This window comes from Akebia trifoliata, chromosome 16 (genome assembly GCF_017979445.1).
Source record: "Akebia trifoliata isolate Shusen 1 chromosome 16, ASM1797944v1, whole genome shotgun sequence".
NCBI lineage: Eukaryota > Viridiplantae > Streptophyta > Magnoliopsida > Ranunculales > Lardizabalaceae > Akebia > Akebia trifoliata.
In genome coordinates, this window is record NC_141390.1 from 19,320,735 (window position 1) to 19,337,188 (window position 16,454).

General features: G+C 34.9%; 1 protein-coding gene across 5 annotated transcripts in view; it reads right to left on the bottom strand.

Annotated features, from left to right (window-relative positions):
* Positions 1-15,105, bottom strand: part of LOC147382735 (NADH dehydrogenase ubiquinone complex I, assembly factor-like protein (DUF185)) — a 28,219-nt gene extending 13,114 nt beyond the window's left edge. For 2 of the 5 annotated variants that reach the window (XR_015173328.1, XM_086427654.1), the window contains exons 1-5: positions 14,921-15,105; positions 14,739-14,827; positions 14,553-14,664; positions 7,919-8,001; positions 5,594-5,659 (exon numbers count right to left, since the gene is read on the bottom strand). Coding sequence is in view for 4 of the 5 variants with exons in the window: in XM_086427654.1 (XP_086283780.1) it covers positions 5,594-5,659; positions 7,919-8,001; positions 14,553-14,664; positions 14,739-14,827; positions 14,921-14,987 (417 nt within the window). In the remaining variant the exon portion in view is untranslated. Of the gene's footprint in view, positions 1-5,593; positions 5,660-7,918; positions 8,002-13,855; positions 13,929-14,552; positions 14,665-14,738; positions 14,828-14,920 lie in introns of those variants that run through there. The other 3 variants (XM_086427655.1, XM_086427656.1, XM_086427657.1) reach the window with 3 other exon arrangements.
* Positions 15,106-16,454: the final 1,349 nt, after the last annotated feature.

The following is a 16,454-nucleotide window of genomic DNA, read 5'->3' on the forward strand; positions in this document are numbered from 1 at the left end:
GAGCTTACCAATTAATCGGCTATACCTTCCACGGTCATCAAATAGCTCGCCCTATTCACCGTCAAGCTTGACCGAGCTGTCCATAGGAATATCTATAGGCCTAGAACCAAACATATCAGTCTCAGACAACAAATCCAACATATTTTCTCTGAGAGAGATTAATCCCAGATTTAGATATGGCAACCTCAATGCCCAATAAATACCGAAGGACCCCCAAATCCTTAGTATGAAAATTCTTAGTAAGATGAGTTTTCAACTCACCTATCCCTGCAGAGTTACTACCAAAAATGATTATGTCATCAACATACACAATAAGCACTATAGTCCCACATACCATTTTTTGAATGAAGACTGAGTGATCAAAAGATGGTCTCTGAAAACCATAATCCAACACCACAGAGCTGAACTTGTCAAACCAAGCTCTAGGAGATTGCTTCAGTCCAAAAATGGACTTCTTCGATCTGCATACCAATTCTGACTTCCCAGGAACTACATATCATGGGGTAGTCCATATAAACTTTTTCTTGCAGATCTCCATGAAGAAATGCATTTTTGATATCTAACTGATAAATAGGCCAATCACAACATGTAGCCACAAATAATAGTATCCTAACTAAATTGAGGCGAGCTACCGGGGAAAAGTCTCCAAGTAATTAATTCCATAAGTCTAAATGTAGCCTTTAGCTACTAACCTTGTCTTTAGCCTCTCAACTGACCCATCTAGGAGATATTTGATGGCATAGACCCATCAACAGCCCATATTTCTCTTACCAAGAGGTAGAGATGCAAGCTCCTTTGTCTGACTACCTTGTAATGCCCTCATCTCATCATTCATAGACAACTTCCAACTAGGTGAAGCTAACGCATTTATATAAGAGGGATGAATAGAAACATGGGACAATGATGAGGCAAAGGACTTTATTATGGATGATATACGATGAAAAGACACAATATTACTTATAGGATGTTTAGTGCATTCTCGAGTACATTTTCTGTGAGCAATTGGCTGGTCTAAATCAGTTAGTCTCAGAGCCTCAAAACTAGAAGATGTTGGATGTGGGGCTAGTATCCCTGGTGTTGTTTTTCTCATATTGTTTCATCGATAAACCTACAACGGAGCTGGAACATCATCTATAGATGAAGGAACAACTAGAGTACGGGTAGATTGAAGAAACTCCCCCTAACTCGAAGAGATCAAATCTAACTCAAAAAAATTTCCCCTTTCAGAAAAGAAAGGTGTTGACTCAAAGTAAGTGACATCTACACTCACATAGAACCGACTATAGCACCGATTCCCCTTCTAAGTGCGAGGATAACCCCCAAATACACACTTAATAGCCTGATGAGCCAACTTATCCCAACCTAGTTCCAAATTGTGAACAAAGGACACAACCAAAAACACGCGGTGGAATATGAAAGGGCTTACCAGAAGGATACAACACAGAAAATGGTGTCTGACCCCCAAAATTTTAGATGACATACAATTAATCAGGAAACAAACAGTGAGGATAGCATCAGACCAATAAGTTTTGGGCACACTCATGTTACACATAAGTGTGCAAGCAACGTCCAATAAATGGTGATGCTTACGTTCAGCCACCCCATTTTGTTGGGATATATGACCACACGAGGTTTAATGAATAATCCCATAGGCTAAACAAAAATTCTAAATTGAAGTCTACATACATTCAAGGGCTTTGTCATAACGAATTTTTTTTATTAGTGTACTAAACTAAGCTCGAATTTCATTGTAAAATGTAGTAAAAACATGATAAAATTCAGATATGTCCTTTAATAAAAATAATCACGTCATGCAGGAGAAATCATCCACAAAGATAAGAAAGTAAGTGAAACCAAAAATACTTTTTATTCTTGAAGATCCCCAAATGTCCAAATGGACTACATCAAATTTATTCAATTGAAGACTCTCAACTCTAGAAGGAAAAAACTATGGTGATGCTTACCCAATTGACAAACCTCACATTCAAGAGTCGATAACTGCTTAAAATTAGGAAACAATTGACGCAACTTAACTAAAGACAGAAGACCCAAACGATAATACCACTGTAGTAAGGAGACAAATGTGCTCAGTGTTGATTCAACCTTTCCCATAACTAGGTAATATAGACCATTAGCTTCATGCACCAAACCAATTGTCATCTTTGTCTTGAGGTCCTAGATAATACAAGAAGATGGAAGGCATGTCATAGAACAACTAAAAGATTTAGTAAGCTGATTCACAAATAACAAATTAAAAGGAAAATCAGGTACATATAAGCTAGATGGAGTGGGATGTGTGGTTCCCACTCTAAAAACAGGTCTGGTAGAGCCATCAACTAGGAAAATATTAAACTTAGAAGAACGAAACTAGGAAAAGAGAGAAGGTATACCAAACATATGGGCACTAATTCTTGAGTCAATCACCCAGGTATATGGTGACTAGGTAACTACAAGAATAGAATTACCTGTGTTGGCAAGAGTGGCTGTAGGATGTACTAGATGATGCAGAGAAACTCTGAAGAAGCTGAGCCATCTAGGCAATTAAATTTCCCTGAGATTGTGACCCAACAGATACTACATGTTGAACCAGTGTAGATGAAATAGTAGACTCTCCAATCTGCTAAGACTTCAATATCTTGATTGGTCCATGCAGGCTTATCCCACTTGTCCTAGCAAAAATCCTCAATATGACCACTAAAACCACAATATGTGCACTTCATATTACTATTAGTGCCCCTACTACCATTACGACCATCACGACCTCTATGACCACCACCACGACCACTAGGAGTACCACGTCCTCCATCACCACCGTGGAGGCTACTTGTGGTGAGAGTGGAAGAATCTTTACCAGCTAGGGATGAAGAACCTAAAGCCACAGATGAGGTAGGTGTAGCCCGTACAACTCGAGAAAAGGCATTGACAGTTGTAGGTAAAGTTTTGCTAGCCAATATTTGATCATTTATAGGTTCAAATTCAGTATCCAATCTAGATAGAAATTTTGTAGTATAAAATTCTTCACTCTGTTTTTTTGTGCTTCTAAACAGGTGGTGAGAGGTTGATACTTGGATAATTCTTTCCAAAGTCCCCGAAGAGTGTTGTAATACTCACTAACATGCTTCATGTTCTACTTTAAGGTAAAGATATATTCTCATATCTCATAAATTCTGGAGACATTCTGTTCATTAGAATGCATCTCCTTTACAGAATCCCAGATTGCCTTTGCTGAAGACAACAATACCATGCTAGCATTGATCACTGGCTACATACTAACCAAAAGCCAACTCATAACCAAATCATCTTCACTCACCCAGTCTTCATAAGATTTATAATCTGTGGTTGGAGGATCAGAGGTGATATGTTTCAATTTCTTCTTTGCGGTTAACACACTCATCATAGAAGATGACTAATGAAGATAACTGGTGTCATTCAGTTTAACTATTGTAGATGCCATAAGAAATAACTTCACTCACAAACCACAATTTGTCAAAGCCAAAACCTGAAAAAAAAAAAAAAAAAAAAATCGAAAACTTACCGGAGCACCAAACAAACAAAATAAAATAGGAGGATGATCGAGAATAACCCTATGAGTGTGCGGTTTGGGTAGGGATGTCTAGATGCACGTGGTTGTGAAGAAAATCAAAAACTCAAAAGTTAGGGTTTCGGCCTCTAAACTTCGAACTAGCTCCAATTGCGTTGAAACTTCAAACCAACACTAACAAACCTTCAACCAAACCTTAGATATATATATATCTTGGTTTGAAACAAACAACAATAAACCCTAGAACACAAGATTTTGTTCACACCAAGATCAAAACTAAGTGAATGAACCAAAAGAGAAAAAAAAAATTGAAGGAAGAATAAGAAATGAAGAACCCTAGATCTCTATCTTAGATTAGTGCTCTGATATCAGGTAGAAATATAGATTAATGGAGAATAGGAGAGAAGAAGAAAAATTGAGGAGAAGAAATTATGGAGAGAGGCCTCCTCTCTCCCTATTTATATTAAATTTGGTCAAAAGACTAATATGCCCTTTTTACAATAATATAAATACAAACACCTAATCTATCGGTACCTGTAACATTAACTTAGTGAACCTATTATGTAAAAGAGAACATTCACATCTCTAAAGAGATTTAATTCGTTGAATCCTAGAGCAAAAGAATAAAGCTAAATTGAGGATCAACACATGGATTTCTTATTTCTTTTTTCTAGTCCTTTTTGTTTTCTTTTTTTTGAAAGTTATAGAATTTTATTAGAAAATAAATCGTTCTAATCACAATTTATGGGTGCCCAGTAATATAAGGTAGCCCAATTGCTTCAATATTTGAAAACCAATTTATCCAATCTACCCAACATACCAACAAATCACAAGAGAAGATGAGCTCCTAATCAATTTAACACATACTGAAGGGTGAGTTCTTGTATACAAGCCTTCAATTAGGCACAAACAACTTCATGGGGCTGCATTCAAACAATCGCATAGGATTGAAGAACACCTTCCAAGAGGTAAGGGAATGAATAAGAAGATGATAGATCGATTCTTCAATGGTTTTATAAAAGGGACATCGGTAGGAATAACATTCCCCTATTTCTAAGATGATCAACCCCACAGATTCTATTGAGCATAATTGCCCATCAAAATATGGCTTAGGAATGAATAAGTAGTTAACAAATCATTATTAACAGGAAGCTCCGGAGAAGAAAGTGTCATATGTAAAGATCAAACTATGAAAAAAACAAAGCCATTAGGACTTAGGAGTCTAATATAGGACAACCTAAGTTTTATCGATTTTAGGTCTATTCTACTTAAAAAAGAGTGGGGAAAAAGTAAATTAGGTGACGAAGAAGAAGGAAAAAAAAAAGATTAGAAGATGAAAATTACCTTGGAATCACTCCAAGAGCTCTTGGAGTCACACCAAATGCAATCACCGAAGAATTTCTCAAAAAGAATCTGAAAACTTTTATTCCATAAAACCTAAGAGAAATCAATTACAATAATATATATATATATAGGCTCTCACATTTTAGAATCTTAACCCTCATCCTAACATGACTTAAACTTTGACCTTTTTGACCTTAAGATACAAATCCCATTACAAATTGACACCCTACCAGTATTTTAGTCATAAGTTTCTCAAAACACATCACATTCACAAAATCTTGGGCTCGTTGGATGGGTAAATGAATAACCTTTCAAATGACAAAAAATTCAACCTAATAAAATAAGTTTTGATCCCCCTGAAAATAATGCTTAAAGAAAAGTAATATAAATAGTACTCAGATTAAAATCAGACTTCTAAAATAACCACCTCCATAGGATTAGATACATGAGGAAGAAACTAATAGAGGAATTTTCTACAGTAGCACATTTTAATGAGCTTTAGTTTTCCAAAGCAAATTATTTCTAATATCATCTCTGTAATTAAACTAGCTTACACACACATATCAAATATAGTTTTAAAAATTATTAAACAGCAATTAGTAAGAACAAGTTGCAACTAGCATATGCAATGAGAAATTTAACAAAATCTGACAACCAGCATACATAAGGTTAGCATTTCATAAACACAATCAAAGGAAAGGACCATACTTTTAGTGGAATTGAAAGGTTAGCAGTACGCATTATGGCTTCCGCGATCCCATGGGCATACCAAGGCTGCAGAAAGAAATTGTCAAGAGCATGAAATTATTGAACCAAAAGAAAAAGGTTAGGAAGAAGATAATTTAACTTCATATTTTACACACAAAAAAATAAAATCATACAAGAAGAATGAATAGGACTCAGTTTTTTCTGTTAAGCACAGTGAAACAACAATCAGAATGTTGATCATTGTAGAGAATGGTAAAATGACAAATTCAGTGTTGATCATGCTAAAGTAGTTAACTTCAAACTCATTCAACTGCATGAAACCTAAAAGTTACATGCATGCGAACTAGATAGCGTAATCCCTGTCTCTCTATCGTTAAGTCTTACTTTGATATGGCCCGACCTGAAAAATCTGAGACTTGCTCAAGGTTCGCTCTCCTTAAAGCACATGAAAGTTACCTTAGACAGGGAATGAATAACTAGTGTGACGTTTTCATGCTCGCTTTCCAGAAAAATTGTATGGATCAGTATCCTTCCAGAGGAGCTATATAACACTAGAAAAAAAAAAAAAAAAAAATTCAAGCAATATAGCCATGGTTGTATATCGTATTTCTTTCTGCTTTTCCAAGATTAATTTACTTTTTATTGGTAAAACCTACTTCCCACTTATTTGGCCAATTCGTTAAGTACTTGAACATGTTGGACAATCATACTTGGATGTCATCAGATGGAAAGACAAATTTACAACATCAAGTACTCTCAACTTCTTGTTTCAATCATCTAGATTTTAACTCTGATCGGATAGTTAGGTTTTTCTTGTTCTGGTCATATTCAGAATACAATACAGCTAACATGTGGCTGATAAACAATGGCAGTATCAGAGAGCCAGCCATGTGTCACCCTGGGATTTTTAGGTTTAGGAGGAGCTTTAACAATTAAGAAGCGTACTCTTTCATCAACCTTATTAATCGCATTTCTGAAATCCCATGATATTATATCATGTACAAGGAATCCAAAGGGAATCTTTTCACTTAGATTTTTCTATTCATTGTTTCTAATTCGAGATGTTCAGGTTTCCAATGTTCCTTCCAAGGAGGCCTTTTTTCTTGCTAGGTAAACCACAAAGCTTATTTCTCAGGATCTAATCATCGTCCATTAATCACATCTTCATTCACACTAAAAATGCTTTCCAAATCCATATGGAGAATTTTGTGGAGATTATCGCCTTATTGCAGTTTGTTGGAGTTAGTGGCTAGAATGGAACAAGAGAATCTTTTAGAGCAAAGAGCTTCAGGTTCAGGACATCATCCTCAGTGTGAAAGCTCTCCTAATTTTATGTTCCAAATTCTGCACAGGATAAAGGGACTATTTTTCAAGGATTTTGTTTTTTAGATGGGAGGATATGATAATTGAGGTGTAATTGTTTTATTTGTTATCTCTCCCTTTCTGGGATTGTGTGTTTCAGCTCTATTAAGCCTTCCTTCTGTTTGCTATGTTTAGATTTTTGTTATTTCGGGGATCTAGGTTGCTATCCCGACCACCTATATTCTGTGTCTGTTTTTTTTTTTTTTTTTTTTTTTCTTTTGAGAAGTAAAATTTTTATTGAAATAGAAAGAAAAGTACAACGGCGGTTGAAATGACCAACCAAGAAAACCAAAAACACCTATATTCCGTGTATGTTCCTCGGTGGACTAAATCTTTTAACCTATCAAAAAACAAGTTGTAGGGAGGATACTGTCCATATTTTCTATTCAATTTGAATAGAATTCTCTTGTTTTTGGTGTGAAATCCTAATTTAGAAAAGTAATTACTCTTAATTGAGTGATTCCTCTTAGCTGTGGAGTGATTCAATAGCAAAATACCTTGATCAAGGAATGAAGTCCTTTATAAATCAATAAGCCTCAAAGGACAATAACTAGAGGTCATCTCATTGGCCAAAATAATTTCAGAAATGTGAAGTAAACGAACGGCCACCAAAGTACATAGAAAAAATAAAAAATTGCCAAACTTCATAAATTTTTGCAATGGGCTAAAACAAGGAATTTAAGATAGGCTGATGTAAATAAAACAGCCAACACCATAACCAATACAAATTGGTCCAGAAGTTGGTTATCTGCTGCCTAGTTACATGGTTTATTATGACTCATCGAATCGCTTAGCAACTTGTGTTGTAATAAACAGCCATGTAGCAGTTGAAATTAAACAAAATTAAAGTTTGAGCTCAATAATTATAAAACATATGCTTCCAACTTCACAAAACGTTTCAATAAGAAGATTTCTCCATGATTTTAAGTTAGCATCCCGTACAAACACAAAATGAAATATTACCTTAAAAAGCTCCACAGGAGTATACCATGCTATGTCACTCCGCTTGTATATATTATCCAAGAACTTCATATAAGCTGCCCTCCCTGAAACATATACACACAACAAAATCTAGTTCTGAACAACGATAATAATATGTAAAAACATAATTCAATTGTTTTTTTATTTTGTTTTTTTTTTTCCTGATTGGTAATAAAGAGATTTATGGAATAAAAGCTGCGGGTGAATAATGCTAACTGACATCTCATCTTTTTGTGAGCCTATACACTCTTTCCTTTGTGCTTCTAAGTATCTGGTTACAAATATCAATTCATCATCATCGAAGCCTTATCCCAAAAATAATAAATCAATGCACAATATTCCTTATACGATCAATAATGTTGGCTAATCTCCAAGGTCACAACACTTCATCCACCACCCAAGAAAGAACATGAGACGAGTCTCCTTCAATAATGATAGGCCCCTTCTAAGATTCATCAAACTTTTTCAAATCTTCAAGAAGTGCAAGTGCTTCATTTGAATACTTAATACCCACTTCCCTGGAAATGATCAATAAGTAGCAACTTTGTCATTTTTAAATGTTCCCTAACACCGTCTTCACCTTGGTTGCCAAAGCAGTTTAGTTTAATGCGAGTTGGCTGACCAACTCAGTTCACATGAACACTTCTGTCTCGGACCACTTGTTATATAGCCACGCACATAAGATGAAGCACCATAATATATTATGGTACACCCAAGAGGTATTGGATCACATGCACCAATAAAAAGGGCTTATTTAAGTGGGAATTGGTATTTTCTAAGGATAGAAAGAATTTAGTATTATACATTTTTACTATTTTATATTATTATTTTTAGTTAAGTGTGTTTTACTACATTTAGGAAAGTGAAAGAGGCTCCAAAAGATGGGTGAAGGAGTTTGGTAACTTCAGTAAGCTTAGAAAAGTTCTAGGTCTTCATTAGTTACTTTGTAGTAGGTTTATTGTTGCAATAAGAAGACGACCAGAATTTAGAAAGCGCATCTACTCGAAGTTAGAATCTAGGAGAGTTTCTATTTATTGTTTTGAGTAAGATTACGAATCTCTATATCTTTTTTGTTTCTTTTTATAAGTAACCAAAAGGGAATTTTGATTATATGTATGTCTCATCCCAGAAGGTATGTGTGAGGTGGGATTCCTTGCATTCTGGGTGGTGCTGATTCCATCCTTAGGAGCTTTGGTGGTAGGTGGACCTCCAACCACCAAGATCCTAGACTAGGAGAGAATCCTAGTACATATCTTTTTTGTCTTTCTTCTTATCTATTACTTTTTTTTTTCTGTTTTTTCCTCGAACTCTGACATTATCATCCAATTCTTCCAGTCATATTCAACCCCAAATCCTGTTCAATCGCTCCCCATGCTAATTTAACACTGGAACCCATAAAAACCTTCTGCCCAAAAATTTCCAGCATCACCCATTTGGATATCTGGTTTGTCTTATTCAGAACTAAAATCAGTAACCTCACCCATACCCTTTAGCTTTGGTATCATCTCTAGGTTCAATCCTAAATCTAGCCTCTATCAATTAAGCATAGTGACAAAGTCGGGATTCGGGAAATTCAGCAAAAAAATTTGAAACAATCGGCAAAAGTCATCAAAGTTGGGGAAAATCGAAAAAAATAAAAATCTATACTATTACTTAGAGATAATAAATAGAAAAGGCTGCTATTGCCACACCAATTCCTATGTAAATCACCAAAGAATTGCACAAAGTTGGTGTGCCGTTAGTAAAAGTTGGTGTTCCTATTAAATATAGTCTAAAAAAATGTATTTTTTAAAGCTTTGCTAATAAATCTGGATTAAATCATGAGTTTAAAGAATCGCAACTTAATCATGACTTTTTTCCAAAAATCGCAGAATTTTGTCACTGAGTCTACAAGGTCTCTTGTTTGGCGTCGGCTTGCTATCCATGTCCAAGTCATTAAAGACGATATCATGGAATTCTTCGAGGGAAGCAACCAACTTAAGAACTTCGAGCAGACCAACATTGAAAACCTAAGCAATTGACACCACCTCATCTAAGAAGATTCTCCTATTTCTTTTGAGTCACAACCCAACAAGAAAAAGAAAAAAAATGTGCCACTTAGCTAAGTGGTACAGGCTTGAGGAGTGTTGATCCATGACCTAGGTTCAAATCCTGTTGAACCCATCTTCACCTCCATTAACAACTAATCCCTTGCTTGCTTAGTGGACAAAAAAAAAATCCTAACAAAAGAACATGAAAGCCACCTCCAAATAGATTTCCCTTTTCCCCAAAAGGCTCTCGTACTCAATCATCTCGAAATCCTCGTTGATGTTGCACACACTTTACGAATATGTTGTTGCTCAACATTTTGTGGCACAAATGATAGCTACCCATCACTAAGTCTACAGGTAATATCCACGTCAATCACTCTAGCTCTATGGATAATCAAACCCAAATAACAAAAAATGGTCACTTTGAGGTATTCATTCCCATCAATCATAATTCGTGAGTCACAATTAATGCCTCGTCACTAGAGTCCATACTAAAGATTAGATACATTTTATCTTTATCGGTTGACCTGATTTTTTTTTTTTGATAAGTATAAATTCATTCATAAGGAGAAATAATACAATGGATACATACAAGTTGGTCGAGGTGACCAACCCAATAAACTCCTAACAATCCATCAAAGCTTCTCACCTAAAGACAAGTCTTCATAGAAGACCCCCTTGAAGTCAGGGTATAACTTACACCAAAAAAATAAAATCCACAAAATGTTCAGGGCAATCACATGAAAGTTTGAGGTCACCCTTCTAAAAGTTCTCCTATTCATTTTCAACTAAATTCCCCAACAAATGGCAAAAGGAAGAAACCTCCACAAAATGTACAATCTCCTCAAGAAACAGGATAAATCCCAACTCTGAAAGAGATAGAAAGCCGTATTCAAAAGAACCCAAGAAATCCTAAAAAGACCACACCTCACAATTAAGTAAGATGTGATCAATGGATTCACTACTGGCTAGACAAAGAGCACAACAATTGCACATCACAGAATGTTGAGAGAAAAGAAAATCAAGCATGGGTAATTTATTTAAAGTGACTAAGCAAATGAAAAAAACAGACCTTCAAGGGGGCTTTAGAACCCCAAATAGTAGCCGAAGGGAATTGGTTAGGAAGGTTCACCCGATTATTTCAAAACCTCAATTTTAAGTTAATCCCATAATTCTAATTTCGCATGTAATCCCTCTCTAGTATTCTCAACCAACACCAATCACCTATAAATAACATATACCTATAAATAACATATACCAACAAACTCGAATCTCAACAAGTAACACATCCAAAACTAAAAAGGAATGGGATAAGGGCTGATCTTTGACGTAAGCCCATTATAATTTAGTAACTCACTCACTTCACCACCAACTAGTATCGTACTAGTCCTTCGATAATTTCATATACCCTTTTAGCCCTCTAACTAAGAAGGTGTGGAGTAATCCAATTCCATGCAAACCTTTTGACCATGCTTAATTAAATCTTCAATGGTTGATCACTTAATTAGTAAATAAATGATAACACGTAATATTTACCTCCTACACAAAGCAAATGTAGACACTTGTCTTCCTTCTCATTGCAACTTTAGCAGGGTTCTATAAGATTGTGATACCCAATGAGTCAATTTCTAAAATGTGTCACCTCAATGAGGTGGTAAAGTCTATGTGTGGAAATACACAGACCTAGAATCAAAACCCTTTTCTAGTTGGGATATATACAAGTTGGCCAGTTAGTGCCTTTGAAATGCAAAATCGCATATTTTGCAAAATATTGGCTTTTGCATTATGTCACGCCCCAAAATCCTAACACACATCCATGATCATGTGTTAGAATCTCAAAGGTGTGAAATTTCCCAAATGATGATAAACGCATATAACTCAACCATTTCAAATAATGACACCATATATTACGGTGGAAGCATAACTAAATACGATACATTAATAAAAGCAACAATCCCATCTCACAAACTCCCTGTATTTATATATAACATAAAGAAATATGGCACAAACTACCAAGAATGTACTAACCTACTCTCTCAACATAAATTGACCTACTATCTACTAATGCTCACAACATACAAACCTAATGATCTCGAAATAACAACAATTGTAAAGTTGATCATCGATCACTTGAATGTCCTGGAACTAATATGATTGGTAGGGTAAGTAATAAGGGAGTTACCCAGCATCAAATGTATATTTCTAAATCATAGTCCTAATATCATATTAATCACACAAATTCATTTGTAAAAAATGAAGGTTTATTAAAGCATAAATCCATCTAAGAGATCTCAATAACGGTAAAATAAAATAAAATAAAACATTGCCATAAGCCTGAAATACCAAACACGCAACATCAATCCATAATATAACATGCAATGACCAAGTACTATAATAGAGAGTTGAGGGTCACGACTGATGTAAACATCTCAGTGAAGATACGATTGATCCAATACCTCACCGGTGTGGAACCCCACCGTTAGTTCATGATTCTATGGTCAACCTCTATCATACTTAAGTAACTGATTTTTCGACTCAAGTTGGCCATTGACCAAGGCCTTAAGAAATGGGTCGATTAAGTGGGTCATTCTTTCCTAACTACTCTAAACTGTTAATAATCATTGACTAGTCATGTTCGTCGAAGTCAATATGGCGTGCATGTGATCCTCAGTAAAACTTTATCATTTATACAACTATCTTTACATCTTGTGCTCCATTAAAGATAGAAAAGGCATTTTCGAATTCCTGTTGCAATATTGCATTCTTATGCATTCCATACTACATAAGAAATCAAACATCACAACTATTATCCTATAATAAGGTGTCGCTCCGGAAGTGACACAACAAGTTAATCTTTGAAGATTTTCACAATCTCTCTAATAGATCACTAAAATAATACATATAAATAAACCTTTTTTTTAAAAGATGAAACGAAAAATAACAACAAATTATGTGAGTTGAATACCCAATATATCGCTCAACATAAATACAACATCTTTCTTTTATTTTTCTTTTTCTTTTTTCCTTATCTCACACGACAATTAGTCGAAGCATTTCCACTCCCTTCCACTCTTTTGTGTTTTACACAACCCTCGGATAGAAGCATGTCTCACTTCTCTCTTTCATCTCACATATCTTTCTTACGTGTCCACATCTCTCTCTTTTTATGACTTATACGGTGTACGCCGAAGCATCTCACTTTGGGTATCCACTTCACATACACACTCAACTGAGTATCGCATTCTCAATAACATCAAACGAGTGATCACATCTCCAATGTGACTTTAATATAAAAGAACCAAAATCTCTTTTGAAAATCGTTTTTTTATCAATCCAAAACTTGAGTTTTCCTTCACAAAATGAATAAAACCATTTTTGAAATCACAATGAAATACTTGAACATCAAATATCTAATTTCCCACCAACAATTCTCCTGCTCAATTAATTGAAATCATAGAAAACTTGTTTTAATTTTAAATTTTTTTCATTCTAAAATTCTTTAAAAAATCTCTTCTTTTTTTCTACAACAATATTTCTACTTCTAAACTAAATGGTTAATCAAAATAGTTTTTGATTAATCATAGACTATACTCAATTAACGTAGCTTAGAACCATGCTCCAGTATTCCAATTAGTTTAATAATAAGAAACATTATTGGTTTGACTTAAAACCAATTTACGAGAAAACACTTTAACAATTAAAACAGTCTACTGGACTGTTTTGGAGTCATCAGCAAAATCTCCTATAACATAATTACAACAACGATATATCAAAATTCAAATCTAACATGCATGTATTTGTTTTGACAAAATACATAAATTGAACATAAATTTCAAAATGACTCATTAAAGAATTGGAAGTTCTCTACCTCATTAAATTCAATTCTTACCTTCTGAACTCGACGTTCTGAATATTTATTTAACTAGCCAATCTTTTGAATAATTTCCTAACGTGATCAAAACCTAAATCAAATGCCAATAAACGAACAAGTTTTTAGATTCGACTTCTCTCAATAGCTTTAACAGAAATGAATATGAATCAGACCTTTATATACATATATATTCTTCTAAAATATCTTTATGAGTCAATTAACTTAAACCATCTAATCAGGCTCATGCTTTCTCGACAGTTCTAAACCTACTAACAATACCTGATCAACAAAAAAAGAAACTCTCCCATCATAACATTGATTAATAATCAATAAATTTCATAAAATGTATTCCACGAGATACATAATGAATTTTTCAAGGCGTTACACCTTGTGTTGGGGTTACATGGAAATTAAGGAATGGTTGTATTTTCAAGACAAGGTTGGTTTGGCAATTTGGTGATTGCGATAATCAAAGAATGCTTACTCATTGTTTCGAATACCATAAAAGATTCTAAAGGGAAAAAACTACTCATTTTCTTCAATTAAGTAAGTTAGACATTATGACTAATGGGCAATGCCCCCAGACTAGAAGATTGATTATCAACATTTTCCTTTCTCTTTTAGCTATATCAAGACGGCCAATTCTTTAACCATGAGAATTTGTACAAAGCCAAACATAGACTAAAATATAGTGATGATAAAAATTTAAAATTACCTTCCAGTTGATTGAATTTAACGCTTTTCTCAAGTATTCCAACTGATCCTGATCTTTGGAAAAAATATCCATGGCTTGGATCGTATAATGCCGAACGGATGAAATCCCGAACCTGCAGGAGTTAAAATTAAAAAATAAAAACTCATAAAGATGAGAAAAATCTCATTAGATAGAGTAGAATCTCACAAGAATTGGCTTTTCTCCAACAATGCTGGTAGAGAAGAAGGTTGTCGATGGAGAAGCTAAGTGTCGTCCCCTCAAGAATAAAACTAGAACTTACAGAGAGAAAGGCTTCAGAACATTAGAAAACCAGAGAAAGGAGAAAAGAAGATTAACGAGAGTTAACAATGAGAAAGTGAACTTTGTACCTTTGGGTGACCTTAAAGAGTTAAAGAGCAGAGGAAGCTTTTTAATGGAAGTATGTCGATAGGACATCTCGTTAGCCCTTCTGATACTCCCTTTCTCTTCTTCTTCTTCTTCTTATTCTTCTTCTTGTGGTGGGGGTGGTTGTAGCAGTGATCACCGGCCCCCCTCCCAGCGAGTTTGGAATTTGGGACTAGGGACTCTTAAATTAGTGCTTGTATCAAAGACATGATTTTCAAACTCGGCCATATCGAGTTGACTCGTATGAGTCAACTCATTATGCATGAAATAAAATCTTTTGAGTCGATTTGGAAGTTACAATTATTTATTAAAGGGGTCGGGATCCATTGACTCATGGAAAAAAAAAAAAAAAAACACATCATCCCAACTATTTAAATACAAAATCTAACAATTGAGATTTATCTGCGAGATAAGTATATCTGAGATGTGTGTATACATATAAATCTTGACCTATGACTTTGTGTTTGCACAGATGGGATTAGGATGTACACTCCAGTAAACCCAAACTGAATCGAATTTTTAGGTTCCTTCCGAGTTTAGTTAAAACCGATACCAACCTAAAAATTGTCAATACAGGTTCTAGTTCCAATGGTCGAAACTGAACCCAAACCGAATCGATTGTTTATGGTAAATTTCGGGTTTGGTCCAGGTTCAACTAAACCAGAAATTTGAATTTAAAAACCGTTGAAAATTTAAAAAATTTATTATAAAAAAAAAAAGAATTCAAGTATATCCAATTCAACATTTCAACATTAACCGATATAAGTTCATAATATATATAAAAAAGTAAGCATATAAATATGGGGGCGGTTCGTGAGACGTCTCAGAAAACGTCTTGGACACCGATGCATTTGAATAGTTGGATTTGGGACATCTAACGGCTTGGATCTCGTTTTAAAACAAAACGTGTAGGCCAGTTGAAAAACCTCGTTTGTTTTAAAAGAGTTAAGGTATTTTCAAATACTACCCTCCATTTTTTATTTTATTGAAACTAAAACCTTCTCTCTCAAAACTCCTTATTCAATACGAATCCTTCTATCTCACAAGTCTCTTCTCTCTACAGAAATCATAGAGAAACGAACCCTTCTCTCTCACGAATCTCTCAATAGGAAACCCTAAAAAACGAAGGGATAGAAGCTCTCTCTTCCCTCACATGTCTTTTTCTCTATAGAAAGCCCTAATCATTGAAGCTCAAAATTCTAAAAACCATCAAACGATTGAATATCTACCCGTTGAAGAAGGTGCCCCTACCCATACCATTGTTCGATTCGAACTCTCACAACGCTCAATCTCCTCTCTATCTCTCGATTGATCGACAACTTCAAAGAACTCGAATGATTTTGGTTCTCGCAGAAAACATTTGAGAAAATGACTTAGAAACTCTCTCTGAAAACGTTGGTATCTTCTCTCTCCTCATTGAAGATCTCTCAATCTCCTACCACAATGGTCGTACTCTATCCCCAAAAATACAAGTCTCTCCCTCTCTCTCTCTCTCTCTCTCTCTAAAGTTAAACTAAA